The sequence below is a fragment of the Neomonachus schauinslandi genome, chromosome 10, assembly GCF_002201575.2.
Source record: "Neomonachus schauinslandi chromosome 10, ASM220157v2, whole genome shotgun sequence".
NCBI classification, from domain to species: domain Eukaryota; kingdom Metazoa; phylum Chordata; class Mammalia; order Carnivora; family Phocidae; genus Neomonachus; species Neomonachus schauinslandi.
Genome location: NC_058412.1, coordinates 126,867,355 through 126,879,578, shown reverse-complemented (window position 1 = coordinate 126,879,578; position 12,224 = coordinate 126,867,355). Strand labels below are relative to the sequence as shown.

The 12,224-nt window shown below is 52.6% G+C and overlaps 2 protein-coding genes across 2 annotated transcripts; one reads left to right on the top strand and one right to left on the bottom strand.

The window, feature by feature from the left end:
* The first annotated feature begins 3,691 nt into the window (after positions 1–3,691).
* SPATA2 (spermatogenesis associated 2) lies at positions 3,692–8,309 on the top strand. Its single transcript, XM_021685920.1, has 2 exons — positions 3,692–4,069; positions 4,979–8,309. The coding sequence occupies exons 1-2, from the start codon at positions 3,734–3,736 to the stop codon at positions 6,203–6,205; spliced, it is 1,563 nt and encodes a 520-aa protein (XP_021541595.1). The 5' UTR covers positions 3,692–3,733; the 3' UTR covers positions 6,206–8,309.
* Positions 8,310–11,036: 2,727 nt separating this feature from the next.
* Positions 11,037–11,612, bottom strand: LOC110576720 (interferon lambda-1-like). Its single transcript, XM_044918855.1, has one exon. It carries the CDS (start codon positions 11,610–11,612, stop codon positions 11,037–11,039), a length of 576 nt encoding a protein of 191 aa, XP_044774790.1.
* Between the last annotated feature and the right edge of the window lie 612 nt (positions 11,613–12,224).

The following is a 12,224-nucleotide window of genomic DNA, read 5'->3' as shown; positions in this document are numbered from 1 at the left end:
CCGTAGGGCCTACCTACCCAAGTTCAAATTCCAGCTCTGACTGGGCAGAGAAGCTCCGCTGGGCAGGTGGTTTTGTGGCCGAACCTTGGTTTCCTTCTAGCGTTGTCATGAGGATTAAATGGGATGATGCAGTTAAAGCGGAAGGCCCTGTGCTTAGTGTGTCGTAGTAGGACCTCAGTGATTATTCGTTCCCTTCTCTCTTTCCTAATTGTCTCTTAGCATTCATTTCCTTTTACCTTTTTCCTCACCTACGTGTGTTGGTTCAAGAGTCATCATAGATTGGTTTCCTATCCTTGACTTTAGGACTTGGAGCACCAGTTGGGCTATTCGGATCCCCTTTCCTTGTTTAGTGTGTGCCAGCAACAAACAAGGGTGTGGACTGTGGTGTGATTACAGAGCAGCAGACACTGAGCTTGAGCGTGGCTGACTTTGTTAAAAAAAAAAATCAGCCTCTATAGGCTCCAAGCTGACTTCCTCGGAGAAAAATCACAGCAGTGTTTAGGAGGCTTGATGGCCCTCTGTTTAAATTCTTCTCAGATGTACCAAAAAATAGTCCCTGGGACCAGGGCAGGATGGAAGTTTCTCTCAGATGAATAAAAAATGGTAAATACATATGGGTTTTTATTGGCAAGGACAGTGATGTCTTCTCTCGGGTTGCAATACATACTTTGATAATAACTTCTTTCAACTAGAATTGAGGGCAGCGTTGTGGCTTCCCAACTGCTGCCCCCTACCCACCCCATATCCCCCCACTGCACCCATCCTAGGGCCTGGCACGAGATAGGTGCTGCATAAATACTTGTTGAACTTAGGAATCATGGGGTATGGGGAGGAACAGAGATGCCACAGAAGGTCAGGTTTGGAATCTTGGGTTCACTAACCCTGGCTACTTACAGCATGTCATGTCATGGAGCCTCTGTTCCTTCTCTCTCTAGCTCATCTCTCAGGATTCTTGGGAGAGCTCAAGGAGAAACTGAAGGAGTGGCATCATGAATGCATCATTCATTTCGCCTGTTTTATCAAACACCTACTATGTGCCAGGCTGTGTGTTAGGCACCATGGTGAACAAAACAGGTGTGGTCCTTGCCTTTGTGGAGCTTACTGGGTAATGGGGGACACAAGGTGAGGAAGTTAGTAAATGAATAAATAAAGTTAATAATTTCAAATGGTGATTATCCCAGGATAATGGGATAACGAGGGACTGGGAAGGGGGGGAGTTACTGTGCTGGGGTTGCCAGCGAGGCCTCTGAGGGGTGACACTTGAGCTAAGGCCTGAATAACGAGAGTGAGCTAGCTATGGGAAGGATCAGAGAAAACATGCATAAGGAACAACATGGGCAAAGGTCCTCAGACAGAAATGAGCTTGGTGTGTTTGAGGAACAAACAGAAAGGTGTCTGTGGGTGGGACTTAGAGGGGAAGGGAAGACAGCTATGAGAAGGGAGCAGGAGGAGACCATGTGAAGCCTTTGACCTTGGTCAGGAGGTAGAATTTTATCCTAATGGACTTAGGTTTGCCTCCTGTGCTCCTTAAGTGTATTTGTTCCTGAAGCATTGGGCTCCCTTGGCAGGGCAGTGGGTGGGAGAAGGTGGCCTCTCTGACCCCACTTCTCCCGAACATCTCACCCCTCATCTCCTAGTTAAGATCCTCAGGAGTCTTCCCAAAGGAGAAGCCCGGCAAGCGGCTCGAGACGTGGATGATTTTATTGACTTCATAATTGCGGCCAGGTTTATAGGCCGTCAGCGCTTCCTGAGCTGAAGTCAGATCTGCTAAAGGCCTGCACAGGGCTGTTCCGTCCCGCAGTTTTTTTCTTAGTCCCTCGCTGTCTCCACAGCCGGCGAGAGCCTCCTTCACTTAGACAGGTGCTTGTGAAGCACATACCCCGCCTCATACCCCACCTCTGGCTCTGTGCTCGGGTTACCTCAACGAGGAATTTAAAGATTTTATTTATTTATTTGAGAGAGAGACTGAGATAGAGAGAGCATGAGAGGGGGGAGGGTCAGAGGGAGAAGCAGAATCCCTGCTGAGCAGGGAGCCCAATGCGGGACTCGATCCCGGGACTCCAGGATCATGACCTGAGCCGAAGGCAGTCGCTTAACCAACTGAGCCACCCAGGTGCCCACCTCAACGAGGAATTTAGTCAGGATCCCTGCACCCTTGGAGCTTGTGGTCAGACTGGGCGAGGCTGAAGATGCGCATCGCCTCCTAGGCAGACATATTTGCCGGCTCTGATCTTACCTTCTGGAGAATGCTTGGCCTTGTGGCGGGGGTATAACGCCTTCAGAGGGCAGCAGCAGCTGCTCGTATGTGTCCAGGGCTCATTTCGAGCCAGTCGTCTGTGAAGAGTTTTATATACTGATGGCACATAATCCTTCCACCAATTCTGGACTGTGGGTTCTATTATCAGTCCCCATTTTCAGATGAGAAAACTGAGGCCCACAGAGGCTGAGTCGTTCACCCAAGTAGCCTAGAGAAGCAGACCCAAGATTCACACCCAGGCAGTCCGGCTTTGGGATCTGTTGGTAATGCCCATGCTGCGTCTCCTGGCCCTGGCCGTACCCCCAGTGAGTCCAGATTTCCTCCCAGCATTGTGGCACCAACCACATAGCTTTGCTCTGTGCATGTCCTACTAACCAGTGGCCAAGCGGACAGCAAGAGTGTATAAATTTGGTGTACCCCAGCTCAGAATGTTCTGTCCTCTCCCGGTGGGACTATAAACCTCTCTTAAGGAATAGGGGAATGCAGGCTGTCAAAGGCAGGTAAGACATTCTCCAGGGGTCAGCAGCTGGCGTGGTATGATCCTGTCCCTCTCCCCCTTGCTTTGAACTCTTTGGGTGCTTCACGTGCCTCTTTGAGTAAAAGGTACCATTGGGGCACGGGACCCTGTCGTGATGGCGCCTGCGGCTTCATCTCTGGTCACGCCCTTCCCTTCCCCTCGCTGCCTCAGCGGCTCTGGCCCTCTTTCTGTCCCAAGGCCAAGCTCCTTCCTGCCTCAGGAAAGCAGGGCGTGGTGGTTAAGGGCGCAGACTTTGGAGCCAGGCTGCCCGGGCTCTCAGCTCTGCCTCTTCATGGTTCTGTAACTTTGTGCACTTTCTTAACATTTCTGTGTCTTAGTTTTTACATCTGTAAAATGGGGATCCTATCTCCTAGGGATGTTTAAGAAGATGAAATGCATTCGTGTGCATACGTGCCCGGCGCCTAGTGAGCGCCCATAGTGTTAGCTCGGGGCCTTCCTCCTTGGCGACACCTCTGCTGTCACATTCTCCGCCCACTTCTTTGTCTGGCAAACTCCTCATCCTTCAAGTCTAACCACTACTGCCCGGGGTGGGGGTGGGGGAACTTTTTAAAACTCCTCCTCCCCACAAAACCAGGTTAGGTGCTCCTAGTCATATTCTTCATTCGTGAGTTCAGCAAAGTCAGGGACCTATTTGTCTTGTTTCCACAACAACTTTGCACATAGTCCTGTTCAGTAAATGTGGTGAATGAATGAGCAGAAAGGGGCCAAGGGCTGGTGAGGCCCGGTGTAGCTCAGGCCAGTTCTGTCTCTCGTTTTGTTTCAGCAGCCACACGCTGGTATGTGGACCATTTCAAGGAATGACGTGCTTCTTGTTCTTCCCCTTCCAGAGCATGCCCCTAGTGCAGGTGGGCAACATGTCAGTGCTTTTAGCGATGTCCCTGCCTCGGACCCAGAAACCATGGAGGAGATAAGGTAGCCCCCCCCCTTCCCTGGATCAGATGGGGAAGCCCAGTTCAATGGATACAAAATATAAGGATGACTTATTTCGGAAGTACGTGCAGTTCCATGAAGGCAGAGTGGACACCACCCCCAGCAAGCAGCAGCCTGGCAATGATGAGTACCTTCGGGTGGCAGCATCGACTCTGCTCAGCCTACACAAGGTGGATCCCTTTTATCGATTCCGGCTGATCCAGTTCTATGAGGTGGTGGAGAGCTCCCTGCGCTCGCTAAGCTCCTCCAGCCTGCGGGCTTTGCACTGCGCCTTCAGCATGCTGGAAACGGTGGGCGTCAACCTTTTCCTCTACCCGTGGAAGAAGGAATTCAGAAGCATCAAGGTAAGGTCTAGGGAAAGGCTGTCTGCACTGGTCCCCCTTCTTCCCCTCCCAGGCCGACTGGAGAGGGCTTGTGCCAATTCCATGCCTCTCTGCCCGCAGACCCTCCCGTCTTCCCCATTCCTTTGACGTAACAACTAGAAGGAACCCCCGGGGCTCCCTATCTTGCTGTCTGACCAGTGTCATCCTTTACTGGGTCCCTGCCCCTGGCAGCTCCCACCTGAAGCTGTGAGGTTGGAAAGGTAGGCGGCACCCTGGTCAGGCAGGGCCTCAAAGCCCAGGGCAAAGGGCTTGAATTTACCCTAAGTAGGCTGGGAAGCTTGCAAAGCATCCTTCTGGCTGTTGTATGGGAACTAGACTAGTGGGGCGGCGAGAACAGTTAGGAGGCTGCCATGGGTGTTGGGATACCCTGAGAGCTGGTTTGGACTAAGTAGTAACAGACAGGAGGGTAGAGGATGGATTTAAGAGAGAAAGAGAACTCTGGATCATTCCGAAGGCAGTGACAGCTCAGGAGAGTTTCCACAAAGCCAGACTGTTATTCTTCAGAACTTCGCAGAGATGCCAGAAAGGAATATTCTCCTTGCTCATTGGGCGTTCTGCCTCTACTCTGATCCCTTCTCTTCATCCCCGTTTGCCCTGTTTCCTCCTCATATGGAGCAGAGTTGCTGAGCCCCATATGGGAAGCTGGTGGCTTTGTGCCCTCTGCTCGAGGCGGGAGTGCCGCGCGGTTTCCCGCACATTCCCGCACACCATGTGCTGAGCTGGCCTCTGCCTGCTGCAGTGAGGAGCTGCTGAGATCCTTCCCCCCTCCCGCCGCGCTCCCCCTCTGCCTCGGGTGTGTTGGGCTCTGAAGCCGGCTCCGTGTGCGTCTCAGAGAGCAAATCCGCCTCTCTTTCTATCCCCTTCTCCTAGACCTACACGGGCCCCTTCGTTTATTATGTCAAGTCGTCGTTACTGGAAGAGGACATCCGAGCCATCCTGCATTACATGGGCTATGTGCCTGAGTTAGGGACTGCGTACAAACTGAAAGAACTCGTGGAGACCCTCCAGGTGAAGATGGTCTCCTTTGAGCTCTTTCTGGCCAAGGTGGAGTGTGAGCAGATGCTGGAAATCCACTCACAAGTCAAGGACAAGGGCTACTCCGAGCTGGACGTGGTGAACGAGCGCAAGAGCAGCACGGAGGATGTGCGGGGCTGCTCGGAGGCCCTGCGGCGGCGGGCTGAGGGCCGGGAGCACCTGACGGCCTCCATGGCCCGCGTGGCGCTCCAGAAGTCAGCCAGCGAGCGGGCGGCCAAGGACTACTACAAGCCTCGGGTGACCAAGCCCTCCAGGTCGGTCGATGCCTACGACAGCTACTGGGAGAGCCGGAGGCCACCCCTGAAGGCCTCGTTGAGCCTGCGGAAGGAGCCCACGGCACCAGACTTGGGGGATGACCTCAAGGATGAGATCATCCGCCCGTCCCCCTCGCTCCTGACCATGTCCAGCGCCCCCCATGGAAGCTTGGATGACCCGCCACCGCCCTCCCCCAACAACGGCCTCGGCCTGCTGCGTGGCACATACTTCTCCGCTCAGGATGACGTGGATCTGTACACAGACTCGGAGCCTAGGGCTACGCACCGGAGGCAGGACGCCCTGCGGCCGGACGTGTGGCTGCTCAGAAATGATGCCCACCCCCTCTACCACAAGCGCTCCCCCCCCGCCAAAGAGTCCTCCCTGTCCAAGTGCCAGAGCTGCGGGCTGTCCTGCAGCGCCTCCCTCTGCCAGCGCTGCGACAGCCTGCTCTCCTGTCCCCCGGCCCCCAAGCCAGGCGCCTTCCCTGGCAAGGCCTCTGCCCACGAGAGCCTGGCCCACGGGTCGTCTCTGCGGGAGAAGTACGCGGGCCAGACTCAGGGCCTCGAGCGGCTGCCGCACCTCCACCCAAAACCCAAGCCCGCCACCACAGCCACCTCCCGCTGCGGCTTCTGCAACCGCCCGGGTGCCACCAACACCTGCACCCAGTGTTCAAAAGTCTCCTGCGACGGCTGTCTCAGCGCCTACCATTACGACCCCTGCTGCAAAAAGAATGAGCTGCACAAGTTCATGCCCAACAACCAGCTGAACTACAAGTCCACCCAGCTCTCCCATCTCGTGTATAGATAGACTGGACCCTGCACCCCTGCTCCAAGGGCTACGCCACTGACTTTCCGGTCCCCTTCCGGGGAAGAAGTGTTAGTGTACTGATCTCAGAAGCAGAGACCTGCATTTGACTGCGTAGGTGTCCGCGTAGGTGTCAGGGGATCGTGGGCTTGGCTGCACCACGTGGGAGTTCACTTGGTGGCCCAGATATTTCAACTGACGGCTGCTTTATCACCGGACGAGGGGGAGGGTGGCACTTCCGTTCAGATTCAGTTTTGCTGATCTCTCCACTCCCTGTTCTGTTGTTTGTTTTGTTTTCGAAGAGGATTTCTATCTCCGAGACCCCTGTCACACGCACCCCTCCCACTGCAAAGCCAACTTGGACTGGGAAGGGCCCTCCAGGTCACCTCCGAATGCCCACCTGGAGCGCCGAGCTAGAGGCCTGTTGGCTTGTGAAATGAGCCCTCCTGCCACACCGGGCCTCTTCCCATGGCTCATCCTTTGGCCACCCCCTTCCCAAACGCAAGGAACCCCGCCTGGACTCCCGCACCCCGCTGACTTCCGCCTATGTAAGTCTCATGAGCGAGCGGAGTCCAGTCGTCCCTGAATGGCATTCTGTTGCCACCACAGCTCGGTTCGGCCCGTGGTGTCCGTGCACTCTGCTCCGGCGCATCCAAGTGTGGGCCTTCCGTGGCAGGATGGACTGTTCCCCCTTTCTGTTGTTTGCACATGTCCCTCTTACTGTACTGTAAATAGATATTTTTGAGATTTATTTTTAAATAAATATTCAACTTGCCGTGTGTTTCACAGTGGTTCAAACATGAATTATGTAGCTATTTATACAAATGGCCTGGGTTCTTTAGTCTTCCAAGGGAGGGTCTCATGCCCTTCCGTGTTGTATCCTACACACACCACAGCACGAGGGTGGAGCGGAGAGTGTGGGGGCAAAGGAGGAGCAGACGATGTCCTGGAGTCGGTGGAGAGCCACTGTCTTCCCTACAATAAATCTCTATATACCTACCTCCAGCGTACCCTTAGGGGCTAGTGCGGGCCGGGAGGTCCGTGCGCCTGCGGACCACGATAACCTAGTGACCTTCAGGAGCCTCGCTCTGCAGATCGACAGCCTGGTCTTTGCCACTTGCTGCGTGTGAACCTCGCACTCCAAACGTCTTGAGTCTTGTTTCAGAAGGAAAATCCTATGGGATTCCCCCCGCCCCTCCATCTCAGCGCTCTTTGCCTGTTTCTGGGACTCCTCTGCAACATCAGTGATCTTTTTTGCACTAAAAGTGGGCCCGAGTCAGCCTGTGCCCATCAAACGGATGTCTCCTGAGATACTCAGCTGAGCCTCAGCGCTTCCAAACCTGAAGACCCCTTTAACTCCGAACGACTGACCCCTGGATTTTCCTTTTGGGGTGCAGAGCAGGAGTGGGGCAAGAATTTGCAAATAAAACCGCTTCCTTGTGAACTACTATATTTTAGCCATATGTGTTTGTGATGTACAGAGTATTACAGGAATTTACATGCAGTGGGTTTTCTGGTAGTAGAAGGAGGTATTCAGCGCTTGAACAAATTTCAATCTGGCTGAATCCTGAGGCCACTGTGAATTTGCTGATGTTCTTCCAACTCAGTCGAGTGATTTTAAGGTTTTCCAGATCTTCTATGGCTCTTTTTTATATATCTGGTAGATTACATGTAGATGTTCAATGTGTATATACAGCTGAATTTCAACCACCTTTACTAAGACCAGGCCATTCTGGGGTCATCATCTTCGATGTTCTTCCTTTCCACATTTCAGAAGTATCGATGCCTGTTTTACTCCTGAGAGGGCTAGTTTGCTAGTTTTCCATTCCCAGATCGCTCCAGCCTACAGGAACTTCACCAACCGTGATGCCAGGTCACTTGTGCCCCCAGGGGGCAGAAGCAGGAGTACCCACCTCGTCTGGGAGAGAAGGTCCGGCACACATGCCATCCATGGAGATACCGTGTTCACAGACTGGAAGAGAAGACGCTCTGCCCCTGTCCTTGGTGTGTACCTTATTGTATGAGGTTGCTGTGATTGAGCTGGATAAATATATGCTAATTTAAAAAAGCAGATGTTTTGCATTTGATTTCTACCAAGAGTTGAAATGTTGAGAGATGATTTAAAAAATAATAAAGTGTCTTCCATTATTAAACCAAGTGTTTGGGGTTTTATGTCCCTCCCTCCTTGCTGCTTTTGAAGTTTGGGTTGCTTGGATTTTTTTGTTTGTTTTGCTCAAACCACATTCTTCAATGACAGGACTCACATTTTCTCCTCCACAAAACTGATACGTGACAACAGGCGGCATTCTGCGTTCGAGGGCTCACACTGTGCGCTGGGTTATGCTGGGACTTTACGTGCATGATTCCACGTAACCGTGTCAGCCTGCCTATAAGCTAGGTCGTGTTATCCCCATCTTAAAGATGGGGAAACTGAGGTGTACAAAGTTTAGCCATTCTTCTCAGGACTGGGAGTACAGACTCCAGGAGAAATGATTGTTGGTGGTGATTGGCAGGCATCGAATTACATTGGAGGACATAATGACAAAAATTAATTACATCTTTAATTCTTCTGATCCATTTAGATGCCTTAAGGAGGAAGTTCTGTTCATTCAATGCTAGCTTGTCTTGACCAAAGAGGAAGCAGGTGTTGGGCACGGAGCCTCAGGCAAAATCTTAGCTAGGTGTTCAGTTGCCTTCTATCTGGAGCAGGCCATACTGCTTTCCATCTACAGCAATGATAGATGACTTCAAAAATCAATTTAAGTGTTTTCTCAAAGGAAGGTTGACCTGAAAGTGGGATGTATGGCAAAAGTCTTGAGCGTGGTCTAAGAGCAGCTGTGGTTTAGGACGTCCGGGCTCTCGGTAGCTGCAGAGTCTCTGCATGAGGGTGACCACTGCTGGGTTGGCCCCTAGAGGAACCTCAGCTATCAGGGACAGAAGAAGCAGGTTTCTCTATTCTCATGCATTGGCGAACAAATCGTCTAGACCTCGGGCCAGACCAAGGCCCACGTAAGTGTTGGGTTTGCTGTTAGCTACAGCATGGGGAATGGCAGCGCTGGGCTCGGCGGCTTCCTGGAGACACATGCACCTGGCCCGGGAGAGCCAAGGAAGCCAGGCCCTCACTCCCGCATCCAAGGCAGAGCGCTGACTTGGGAGCAGATTGCTTCGTCTGTGGATGGAAATGACAAGCACAGTTAACATCATCAGGCCCACCAGCTGTCCCTGGCTCTGCTGCCAGCCTCGAGCGCCCGTCCGTGGCACCCCCCACGCCTGATTACCAGTCTCCGAGGGATAAGGGCTGTGGCAGACGCTCCCAATTGAACCCCGATCTCCTCTCACCCTTTCTCCCTTGGCCCTGATTTTTTAGACACGTGGCCATCCAGAATAAAGACTGCCTTTCCCTGCCTCTCCTGTAGCCAGGCATGGTTATGTGGCTATGTCTGGTCGCTGGGATGGAGAAGTGGTTTGTGTGGCTCCTAAGACCTGTCTATCAAAGGATCTTGTCCTTCCCACCCTGAGCCTCCTTCCTGGCTGCAAGGGCCGTGCTGGCTGGAGTGGAGCCCCGATGTGAGACGGAGGCCGAAGCCAAGTGAAGAAGAGGGTGGGGCAGCAGTTGGAAGGGGCCGGGTCCCTGATGCTTAGGAAGCCGCCATCGTACCCAGCCTGCCCTGCCTACCTCCAAAGTTTTTATGTAAGGAGGAATGAACTATTACCTTGCTTAAACCACATCCCCCCCCTCCCATTTTCTCACTGAAGAAACCTTTTTTATTTACAAATTTCATGTACATTGAACCCAGATTCAACAATTTAACAGTTACCAAGTTGCAGCCAACCTGGTTTCCTTTCTACCCATCCATCCACTTCCCTCATAAATTTCTTAAAGCAAATTCCAGATAGGTATTTCATTTGTGAATATTTCAGTATGTGTATGTAAAAGTCAAGGACTTTTTATTTATCTTTTATTTATTTAAAGATTTATTTAAGCAATCTCTACATCCAATGCAGGGCTTGAACTCATGACCCCGAATTGCCATGCTCTTCCAACTGAGCCAGCCAGGCGCCCCAAGACAAGGACTTTTTTTTTTTTTTTTTTTAAAGATTTTATTTATTTATTTGAGAGAGAGAGAAAGCATGAGGTGGGGAGGGTCAGAGGGAGAAGCAGACTCCCCGCCGAGCAGGGAGCCCGATGCGGGACTCGATCCTGGGACTCCAGGATCATGACCTGAGCCGAAGGCAGTCGCTTAACCAACTGAGCCACCCAGGCGCCCAAGACAAGGACTTTTAAAACACCACACCATTATCACATCTAAGTTTTTAGAATTCTTTAATAGCGATAGATAATGCAATCAATGTTCTGAAATCCAGTTGTCATAGAAATCCATATTTTAAAAACTGTATCAGGGCTCAAATAAGGTCTCCACACTGCAATTGGTGGATACATCTTTACGTCATCTTTACCCTAAAGGCTGTCCCTGTAGAGTATAGGGACCCCAACTTTCTCCTTTTTTCCCCTTGAAATGTTTTTGTTAAGCTGGATTTTTAGTCCTTTCAAGTTTGCCAGAGCCTGCATTTTGCTCATTGCAGCCCGCACTGTTGTTTAACACGTTCCTCTGTTCTCTCAGTCTTCACAGTAGTGGCTCTTTTTTTTTTTTTTTCTTCTTATTCCTGTTTATTTGCTGCATGTTGTACAAAAGTAGAAAAATAAACATTTCTTATGGGTATAGAGCAGGGCTGCATAAATAAGGGATGGAGAGGAAATAACTTAAGGCAGGGGTGAGGCTCGGTGCCTACATAAGTTCTGGGTTCCAGATGGGCTGAGGGTGGGTCCAGGTTCTCAGACGCACAGGTCTCCACTGGCAACACATTTCAGGTCCCGTGTGAGGAGGCGGAAGAGGTTGAACGTGATGGAGGCCTCGAGGCAGCCCTGGGACTCCTTCGGGGCCTTGTGGATCCGGTGCAGCCAATGGTGGAGGCGGCCACTGGCTCTGGGTCCTGCTGTGGGTTGAGCCAGGACACAAGCCTGGAGCTCGGAGTGGATGTGGCGCAGCATGCGGAGGGGCTGGTCCAGGACGACCCCCAGGGACGAGTCAGCCATGTTCCCCAGGACCTTCAGCGTCAAGTCTAGCTCAGCCTCCAAGGCCACGGGGCGCTCCCAGGCCTGCAGCAGCCTCAGGTCCCTGGTCCTAGGGAAGAGGCGAGAGCTGCAGCTCCAGTTCTTGGGCAAGAGTGACTCCTCTAAGGCATCCTTGGCCTTCTTGAAGGCTCCTAGCTCCCTCGGTGACAGAGATTGGAACCTGTCCATGTGGCAGCCCCTCCTGGTTGTGGTGGGTTTGGAAGTAGGGACAGGGCCTGCTCCGGCCAAGCCCAGCACCACGGTCACCAGCACCACCAGGACCCACGCTGTCGCCATGGCCAGATCCCCACTGCTTTCCCTGCTGCATGGCTCTGCTTTTAGCCAGGCTCGCTGGGCAACCCCGGCTGATGTATGTAAAGCGAAAAGGCAAATGAAAATTGGAATCTCCACTTGACGGGACAGGCGTACGTAGGTGGGGCCAATCCTGAACCAGGTGAGCACGTGGATCTGCGTGAGGCTGCCTGAGCCGCAGAGACAGGGTATCCCACAAGTCCCTTCTCTGGACCGGTGCCGAGAAGGAAAGAGAAACTGAAATTCACTCACAGGAGAACGCCTTGTTTCTGAGAAGTCCCGGTACCTGGACAATCTTCAGTTTAGGGGCAGCCTTCAGCGAGCTGGCTTTGGGGAACCCCTTACTGAGGCTGAGGCAGGTGGAGGGATGGGAAAGCGGCTCAAGTGGGGTGGGGGCTGGGAGGTGGGGGTGAGGCTGCCTTAGCGGCAGAGGGGGCTTCCTTTTGAGGCACGGTTGGTTTGCTATGGTCCCATTTGTCTACTTTTGCTTTTGTTACCCATGCTTTTGGCATCATGTCTAAGAAATCCTTGCCAAGGGGCGCCTGGGTGGCTCAGTCAGTTAAGCGACTGCCTTCGGCTCGGGTCATGATCCTGGAG